Source organism: Engraulis encrasicolus, unplaced genomic scaffold (genome assembly GCF_034702125.1).
Source record: "Engraulis encrasicolus isolate BLACKSEA-1 unplaced genomic scaffold, IST_EnEncr_1.0 scaffold_49_np1212, whole genome shotgun sequence".
NCBI classification, from domain to species: domain Eukaryota; kingdom Metazoa; phylum Chordata; class Actinopteri; order Clupeiformes; family Engraulidae; genus Engraulis; species Engraulis encrasicolus.
Genome location: NW_026945808.1, coordinates 27,759 through 38,215, shown reverse-complemented (window position 1 = coordinate 38,215; position 10,457 = coordinate 27,759). Strand labels below are relative to the sequence as shown.

General features: G+C 40.5%; 1 protein-coding gene across 1 annotated transcript; it reads right to left on the bottom strand.

Moving 5' to 3' along the window:
• Positions 1-698: 698 nt before the first annotated feature.
• On the bottom strand, positions 699-9,497 carry LOC134444279 (E3 ubiquitin-protein ligase TRIM47-like). Its single transcript, XM_063193633.1, has 5 exons — positions 8,915-9,497; positions 1,569-1,664; positions 1,320-1,442; positions 973-1,117; positions 699-760 (listed from the first exon to the last, which is right to left on the bottom strand). Exons 1-5 carry the CDS (start codon positions 9,491-9,493, stop codon positions 699-701), a joined length of 1,005 nt encoding a protein of 334 aa, XP_063049703.1. The 5' UTR covers positions 9,494-9,497.
• Between the last annotated feature and the right edge of the window lie 960 nt (positions 9,498-10,457).

The following is a 10,457-nucleotide window of genomic DNA, read 5'->3' as shown; positions in this document are numbered from 1 at the left end:
AAAAATATAGTGAGAATTTGCCCCCCCAAGTGGTACCAGTGAACCCCACTGGCTCACGGGCTAAGTCTGTTTCTCCCTTAATATTGGTGTCAGATTCACACAAATGCAGTTCTGGGGTTGCCTGGCTCTTGCCCGACCTGTAGTTCCGCACAGCTTTGTGAGCTCCACTACTAGGTCTGGGAGCATGTAGCAGGATTCAATTTCTACAGTAAAAAAAATAATCGCAGCATTTATTGCTTCAATATCAACACATTCTTTCAAAACCATTTGCTGTTGATCTCTAAAGCGTCAATATGACCTGTGACTCCTCAATGTGAGCTGGCAGTGATATTGAAGTGATAAATGCTCGGCATTATTTTTTGAGTCCAGAAATGGAATCCTGCCACATGCTCCCAGACCGATGTGTGTGTTTGGAGTGCCACCAGGGGGCTCCAGAGCACACACACGGAGGTCTGGTAGGAACCAGGCTAGTTCTGGGGTGCTACCTTGCTACTGAACAGGCACAGCAAGTATGATTGAAATCGGTGTCGGTCGGGTCTCAAAGAGTCTGATTTCACATGAAATGACCCCAGGGTACAATGTGTGTGTGGTATAACACCTAAGTTTCTCATGAGCACTGAGCTTAATAATCACGTTAAAGTGATACTACAAATCTCAATGGTGTCTGAATGAAAGTAAAAGCTGTAAGAGGTCTGTAATTACTTACTCTTTGGTGGCATCCACTCCTTACTATCTGCTTTTCTGACTGGGGGATCATGATCTGTAGACCAATACAGACACAGACATTCACAGTAGGCTCTGCCATTTTGGCTCTGTGGTCAACAACCTTCCACAGAAGCATGTGTTAACGACTGACATTCTATGTATCTGTGTATTAATTTAACATAGGCCTATTTAGTGAGTCATAAGAAATACACAAACGTTTTGAAGGTTTTTCAACAAAGTTTACCCAACCTGCTGCAGATATCTTACCTTCTTCCTGCTTGACAATCAAATCTAATTTCTCCTCCAGCTGTCTGTTCAGTGCAGAGACAGATTTCTGCATAGGTTGAAAGAATCTGAAGGTTTTGCTGGTCCACACAGTGTTGTATGTGTCATCTGGAATGGACACAATGTTCTGCAGAGACCATTGTTGGAAGACAAACGTGTTACCATCAATTTAAATAAAATATTGAATTTATTGGGGATTTTAAGCCCATATGTTACATATTTGATTTGGCTGTTTAACATAGCACATATGAAACAAAATACACTGAACAAAATTACTTTGTAATTCAAATACTGAAAACTATGAAATCTATCTATGTGGTCTACAGTACCTTAAGGAAATAGATGGGATCTTGAGTCATTGCAAGCTGTTTCATCTCAGCTTCTGTCCTCTTCACCTCAGCAATCTCCTGCTCTATCTCAGCAAGCAACTTGTCACTGTCCTCTTCTGCCGTCTGGGTGGGGAACCCAACAGGAAAACACATATACATGAGACAGGCAGTTCTTCAAAGGAGGTTTTCGTTCAACTAAATGTAAGTGAAAAGCTATGTTTGTCTCTGGTCAATCTGGTCAGTCCTCACCTTGAGAGTCTCCACAGCCTTCCTCAGGTCCAGTAGCTCCTTCTCCTTCAACTGGATTATCTGATGGCATCTGTCTTGTTTCTGCGCCAACCCCTCCTTTACCATCACAAATCAAAGCAGCAAACTGTTAGATTGAACAGTAACATTTGAATTGGGCATTGTCTGTAAAATGTAACTGTTCATATCCATCTTTCATATTTCATTTCATGTTAAGATCTGATTAGTACATGAAAGAAGCACTGGCAAAGGGCCAATGTTTGTAAGGCCCTCAATAACCTTGCTGCAGAATATGCGTGTGCTGGCACGATTCGTGCATGAACGCGTTAACATGCGTATTTCATGTCAATTTTGTGGAAGTTAGATACTGAATACACGCATGCACTCCGTGCGATATCTTCAAAATCGCAGAGGGCAATCGTAAGAAAGACTGCACAGTTGCACGCGAGTGTTTCTAGTGAAAACAGCAATGGCGGCAACTTTCCAAGAGCGTCTCATTGAGCTTGTCCGAAATTACCGAAATTGTGAGATCATGCTTCCCCATCGCACTTTAATAAAGGAGCGTGCAAATGTAGGAGCAGTAGCAGTAGGCCTATTGTCTTCTCGTCCGTCTTTTTCTTTGTTTTCCTTACAGTCTGTGTTTCCAATTTCTAGATCGTAATGCTGCTCTCTCTCTCTGCCCTTTGGGTGATACCACCAGTATTGTGCATGTTGGTTGACTGCTTTTAAAGCATGTGCAGTCGGTCGCTCGTGGTGGCGTGCGTAATTTAAGGCTCACGGCAAGCTTATCGAGGGTCTTACTTTCTTTTTTTGTTGTTTAATAATTTCCCTCATTCCTGCTTCTATGGAAGTTGTTAACTTCACAATTTGCAGCTCAGAAATGCCATGAAACAGTTAAGCTGTTTGTCACATGCTTTAATAGGATACACATGAGATAAACTGGAAGAAAACAAGTGAAATGTACATTGAATTTCATAAAACCTAGGATATGAATAGTGACACAATATCACACAGGGTGAACACTGTCACATTCAAGCTGTGTTTTGATGTGCTGTTTCTAGGCAAAGCAGGACATTTTACTTGCATAACGCATTTCATACACAGAAACAGTTCAATGTGCTTCACAACAATAAAAGTAAAGGAATAAAGAAAACAAGAATCCTGATTAAAATCTCCAAGGACAAAACCAATGTTATGTGATTGGGCAGGTTCGACCCGTTCACGTTCCCGGCTGCAACATGGCACAAAAGAGAGAGAGAGAGAGAGAGAGAGAGAGAGAGAGAGAGAGAGAGAGAGAGAGAGAGAGAGAGAGAGAGAGAGAGAGAGAGAGAGAGAGAGAGACTCCTCCCAAACACACACTCAGTCGCAGGTGAAAGCATCAATGCCTGGAATGACTTGCTTGACTTGACTCATGCCTTTATTTAACATTCTCAGGGATTCATTGAGGGTCCAACCTTCTGTACTGTAGCCCCAAAATAATTCACACCGTTCCACCAGTGAAACGCGATAATAGTTATTGAAAAGTGATCCACTACACTACTCTGACATAGCGGTCTTTAGTAATGCACTACGACAAGGTCATTGCCATCATGGTAACTAATTTATAACTCTGTGTCTTAACGGGTTGAAACTGAAAGACAATATAACATGGTATGAGCCAGTTAAGGATATGTGTGGTCCGAACAATTAGCCTACCTCAAAAAGCTCAAACACATGCATATACTGCACATACTGTACTACAGTGTAGCCTATACATAGATTCACTTCATACATAACAGTATAAAATACCCATACAACACGCACATCACACAAGACATTAAAATCAGTCGAACAAACACATGAAAGGTTAGATGATGCTGTGGAAAACATGTAGGTATGTTTGATATTAAAACTCTGAACTGGTCAAAGGAAACCAGGGAGTCAAACTTAGGTGTGCACCTTATCAGGTTTTATGATAACAAGGAACTGACTGGGTGTTTTTCTTTCCTTTAGTTTTCCTCTGTCTTCTCTGGTGCCTTTTCCTACTTGCCCTCGTTCTATTTCCTGATGAGTAATAGCATCATGTAAGTTACAGTAGATCAAGTATCTTGAATAAATACACTACTCTCCAAAAGAGTTGTCGCCTATCCATCTGTTTGGAATAACAGCTAATAACCTGACTTTCAATTAATCACTTGGCTTCAGAAGTCACTCATATGAAAGCTACAACCCTCCCGAATGAAAATGTATGTACAAAAATAAATTTCATGCACCAAAGAAAGATTGACCCTTTATTGAACACAGACAGGGCAGATTTTGACAAGACAAAATTTTTGTTGCCTATCGAACATAATGTGAAAATGAGCAGATAAGTCACTTCAAAACACTTCAAACATGCAGATCGGGTGTCATACTTAATCACTGATTCACTCACACCTCTCCAGAAAATCAACTTTGGCCTTAGGTGTATGTTTAGGGTTATTGTAATCATGGAAAGCAACACAATGAAAATCAATGGAGTTCAATGAGAGATGGTGACATATTTGCTATTCGTAGAGCAATACATTTTCAACTTCATGATGCAATCAATGATAAAAGCCCTCACACACCAGGAGCATGCATGCAGCTCCACATAAGAGCTGTATCCGTACCATGTTTGACTTTAGGCACCATGTATTTTTCCCTAAATTCTTCACCTTTAACACCAAAGAAGTTTCTCCCACTGTCCTGTCTCAAAAAAGCCAGCCAAGAGTATGTCAGGCCTAATTCTGACAAAAATGAAGGCTAATGGGACTCATACTCAAAAGTCAAGATCCCAAGATCAACCAACTGATAGCATCAAAACTATATGGTGTTGGAGATGAAAAATATGAAAAAAGAGAAATGGTGCATAAAGTGAAACATGGTACAGATACAGCTCTTATGAGGAGCTGCATGCATGCTGCAGGTGTTTGAGGGCTTTTATCATTGATTAAATCATGAAGTTAAACATGTATTGCTCTACGAATAGCGAATATGTCACCATCTCTCATTGAACTCCATTGATTTTCATTGTGTTGCTTTCCATGATTACAATGACCCTAAACATACACCTAAGGCCAAAGTTGAAAGGCCAAAGTTGATTTTCTGGAGAGGTGTGAGTGAATCAGTGATTAAGTATGACACCTGATCTGCGTGTTTGAAGTGTTTTGAAGTGACTTACCTGCTCATTTTCACATTATGTTCGATAGGCGACAAAACTTTTGTCTTGTGAAAATCTGCCCTGTCTGTGTTCAATAAAGGGTCAATCTTTCTTTGGTGCATGACCTTTATTTTTGTACATACATTTTAATTCGGGAGGATTGTAGCTTTCATATGAGTGACTTCTGAAGCCAAGTGATTAATTGAAAAGTCAGGTTATTAGCTGTTATTCCAAACAGATGGATAGGCGACAACTCTTTTAGAGAGTAGTGTACATTGGAGGATGGCCATCAAGAGAAGAGAAAAGCTTACTGAAAGTTACTATATAGTTTTACTATATAACTTTTACTCCAGGAGAATTTTAAATGGGTGCTTTTACTTTTACTTGAATAGGATGAAGCAATTTAGTTTGATTACAATTAGGGCTGGGACTTGATTAAAATTTGTCATAGAATTAATCCATAGGCTTAGGAATTAATGAATCGAATTAATCGCATTTTAATTGCATTTAAATATATGACTTAAGAACAGTGAGGAAAAAATCACATGATATTTGAATAATTACAACAAATAAGCTTCATCTAAAAATATTATGTATTTTTAAAAGAAGAGAGAACTCTTCTCAATTTCAGCAGGCTGTTCACCATCAGGCGTAATACTGCCCTCCACTGGTCTAATGCTGTACTATGTAGCTATATTATACTGCGATTAATTTTTTTAAAATCGCGTAAATTAATTAATCGAATCGCGTGATTAATTAATCTAATTAACGCGTTAATGTCCCAGCCCTAATTACAATTTATCAATAGTCTAGTTTTATCTATTCTGGTGATGGTGATGCAGATGGGAGTTGTGATGGGGGCTTCACCATGGTGATTATGATGATGAGGGGTACTGATGCGGACAACAGTGAGCAGACTGGATTCTATAGCTGGAGTCTAAGGTGATGAGGGTGGGTTTATTGTGGTGATGACGTTGCATCATGCTGTGAAGATGCTTGTGATATTCTGGATTGATGGGCTAAAAGTTATTACAATGCTAGTGGAGAATCTGCAACCCCAACAGACTCACGTTGATATAAAAATAAGGTGGTAAGGTGTTACCTTTAGTGGTGACATAATCCAAACCTAGAAGGATTGACTTGATAGAAGTGTCCATATTTTATGTGAATTGTTAGCAATGAACCACTGCCTGAATCACTGTTGACTGTCCTTTGCCGTGCCGTGTCGTGTTAAGCTGGTGCTATTAAACCGGCCTGGTTTGGGTATCCATTTCAAACCGCGTTAGCCGCAGTATGGTTGGAGTTACGCTTTTCCCGTTGTCATGTAGCATTACTTTACGTAGGCTAGTTGACTTAACGAAAGGCCGACAGATAATCAACGACATCATATTTGGATACTACAATGTTCATTTCTGCCTTCGAGTTTAAGATCATAGTAATACAGTGTCAAACTTAATAGCACTCCAAGAGAGCAGATCTGTTTTGATTCACTGGTGAGGATGAGTTGACGCACAGGATTCTGGGTATAGGCAGTGAAAGACCTGCTCATTTCGGTCGTGCTGTAGGCCTACCTGACTAATCAAAATGGAAACAATGGTGGCCAAGTTGTGCTGTGTAGAGCTGTACTGGGTAGAAAATAGGTAGCCAGGCCACCTCCTCCTAGGGACGCAATACCTTCAGCATTGCTTCAAGTCAGGCCAGGAGCACATTGTTTCTGAGCTCCGGAGAAATTGGGAAAACTCCACCCACTCTCTTGGGAAGCAGTTCCAATGGACCTGGGTAGAGGCGTTTTCAAGGCACTGACGTGGTTTAAGCAGAGACGTTCTATTGGAACTAAGAAAATGCACAGCCTTTTTCGGCCTTGACCGTTAGCAAACCGAGGGAGGAGGGTTAACCCTCTGGCAACCTAAACGGCCGCGAACGCCCGGCTGCCTCTCTACCATAACGGCCGCGGCCGGCCGGAATATTTTCATAGCTGAACGGCCGTCATCATGCAGCTTTTCCAGCTTTCAAACACTTTAGCTCAATATTACAGACCCTCCTCGATATATTTTCAGTATAAAAACTATATGTTAATATTATTTTATTTTTCAGTATTTTAGATTTTATTACAAGATGCACCGCTTTATGCGACTTGGCAATCTGCCGTCAATTCAAATGACGGCCGTCCGAGATTGGATGGCTACAAACACAACCATTCTGTTTCTACAACCAATATACACTAAATATGAAAACTTCCAACCCTCTTCGATCTATTTTCATGGTCAACAGCACATGTTTATGACTATTTAGGCTATTTTTAGATCATGGTGTTCAACTGTGATGGGTTCTGCCATGGTCCTAAATAGCAAACACAACTGTCCAGCCGATGTCTACACGCTACATATTAAAAATGTAAACTGTCTTCGTGTGTTTTCAGAGTCAAACCATATGTTGGTATCCAACTATCTTAGTTTCCTGAAACAACGAACAGCGACAGCTCTGCGCAACAGGCGCATCGTGTGAAGGAAGCGCAGCATGGAACAATACTCATTTTGCGTGTCAGCTTTGGCAAAGCAGTCAAGGACTGTTACTACTCCACGTTGTCCTTCATAAAAAATATGCGTGAAGACGTTGAGTTGAATGCTAACTTCCAATAATAGCCTACCAACGTGGTGTTTGTAGCACTTCAATTCCGTATTAGTCGGTGATGCCTGGCGCGTCTTACCTGTGCCAAATTGGGGGGGAAACTTCCTTAGAGCTCCATTCATGTCCTGTCTGCTATCGCGGACACTTCTACGGTTATCCTTACACGTCTTTGGCATGGTTTAGTTCAAACATTATTAGCTAGTCCATTACAGTTATCGCATATAATCCATACCGCTTGAAAACAGAACTTCTGGGTGAACGACATTTGTTGTCGTCACATGTTCATTGTTCAACTTTGACCCTGGATGGATGGATGGATGGACGGAAGGATAGATAGATAGATAGATAGATAGATAGATAGATAGATAGATAGATAGATAGATAGATAGATAGATAATATTGGATTTTATCACATTTTTATCATTTAATCCACATCAAAGGCACTCTATGGGAATACTGAACAATTAATTATCCATAAATGATATGCCATTTGAAAGTGTTTTCTCTACTTTAATATGAAAGTAACTTGTAATTGACACTTTTCATTTCTTTTCAAGTTATTTGACATTATTTAAAATATGACCAAAATTTCAATTTTTCCTTAGAATTCTTGTTTGAATTTTGTCCCATTCTATAAAATGTCTAGTAGCTAAAGGGTTAACCAGGCTGTTTGGGAAACGTTATTCGTTATCTTCTTGGTCAGACCAATATCTCTAGCCTAGTAAACCAGCGCCACCCGCTGGACGCCGACATTTTTCGGCTGTGAGTGGTCGTCTAGCCTCGCATCGGTCAAAATTTTGAACACTGTGCCCTGAGTCGGGCAAAACCAATCACAACACAGAGATTTGTTTTGAATCAAAGCGGGCAGGGTTTTGAGGGAGTGATGATGAAGCTCGCAACGTTGGGAAAGCACATCAACGAGAAAGATCGCTGATTGGTCAGAGCTATGGCCTATAGGCACAGGCACGGGTTGAAAAACAACAGCTTGTTCTCATCAACAATCTTCGGATGTATCGTTCATCGGGGCCAGACTAAATTACACATCCAGTCTCACATTTAGGCTGGTTTATCAGGCTACAATATCTCGGTGCGAAATTTCAAAGTCGATGATAATCAGGCAAAAAAAAGGACAGTGGAAAAGAGCCTATAGATTTCCTATTGTTTCAATTGAAGCTTTAACTTCACACTCATCAAACTCTCAAAAACACTCCAAAATCAAATCCACAAACCGTATCTTGAATTCAATGATTTTCTTGAAAATTCTTAGTGCATCATTACCAAAAGTAAAACCAGAAAAAAGAGAATTGAATGCCACAATCTCTGACTTGTTGAAAAGAATAGGCCTAGTGGATTCTATCTTAACACATGAAAAAATGAAAAAGATGAATAAAAGTGGCTTTGGCCTAGCCTTTTGGGAAACAGTGGTTGCCTACACAGACTCAACAAATATTTCACACGGTTGCCTACATTTTGTGCATCTTAAAAAAATAATGACACAAAAGATCTTATAGCATAAATTACCAACATGAAATTGAAATATATTTATACAAGCCCAACTTACCTTTTTAAGGCTCCACTCTGCTGCAGCTATGACTGTATCATGGCCTTTATGATCTTCCATCACGCAAAAATAGCAGATGCAACTTTGGTCGGTGCGACAGAATATGTCCAAAACCTTGTTATGACGAGGGCAAATCCTCTCTTGTAGCTGGGCTGTGGGATCAATCATGGTGTGAGGTCTTTTAACATGTTCATTGTGAGACTTTAAATGCATTTCACAGTATGACTTGAGGCAATCCAGACAGGACTTGACAGCTTTGAGTTTCCTCCTTGGGCAAACATCACAATCCACGTGCTCAGGTCCAGCATAACAGTGATCAGAAGCTTGGAGACGGGTGCTTTTGAACTTGTCCACCATTTCAGTAATCAGTGGGTTTCTGTGCAGCATTGGTCTAGGACAGAAATTGTGCTTGCACACAGGGCAGCTATATTTTCCTTTCAAATCCTCTTGATCCCAGCAGCCATTAATACACCTCATACAGAAATTATGTCCACAGGGTATCGCCACTGGATCTCTCAACAGTTCCAGACACACTGGACAAGAAAAGGACATGTCCTCCTGAAAACACGCCGACGCCATGTTGTCGCTGCTCCGCACACCTAATGCACACTGGAGCAGCAGCAGAGTGACTGGCGACTTCCTCAGAGTATGGAGGAGGAGCCCAAGGAGGGTGGGGTGTTAACTGCCACCTGTCCTCTGTTATCTGTCTGTGAGGTTTTTTTTTCATGGGACTGATGCATAAAATATGTTATTGAGGCATGTCCAACAAGCTTCCCGTATGGAATTATGCATTCTCATGTGTTGACGTAAAAATAACAACAACAATGTGAAGAAATAACATGCAATAGCTCTCCTCCATACCACAACAACACCTGAGCATTCTGGAGTAGACAACAAATAACGTTTTTAGGCTTTATTATGTTCATTCAGTCTTCATTAAGTTAATACACAATCATAATTATTCACTTGAGAACACATTTATCTTTTTTCCTCCCTTTATGTGCATTTCACCATGCCCACCCGTGAATAAACGAATTAAAGTGCATCAGACAAGTCATAATCATTAGACAAAAATATTAATAAGTAATACAACAACAACAATAAAAATAATAAAATATTCATACAAAAAGCATAAATATATACCCATACAATTAATTCACCCATGCATTTCTCCAATTCTATGCTCAGGTTTACTTGTGCTCTAGCAGTGCTTTCACCTAGCCAGGCCACGCCCTCCTAGTGACACAACACCTTCGCCGTTGCAACTAGTCAGGTCAAGAGCAATGCAAGTACTTTCTGAGTTCCCGCAAATACGGGAACTCCTTTCACTTTGTCAACAACCATAAGCAAACCAAGGAAGGCGGGTCAACCATGCCGTTTGGGAAATGTTAATTGTTATGCTCTTGATCAGACCAAGTCTCAAAGAAATTTGAATGTCGATGATAATCAGGCTAGCGTTCACCCTCATTCACCCACACCTGCAGGTCTACATTCACCCATCCACACATGCATCCGCATGAATGCATCAGCGTACAGTACGTGT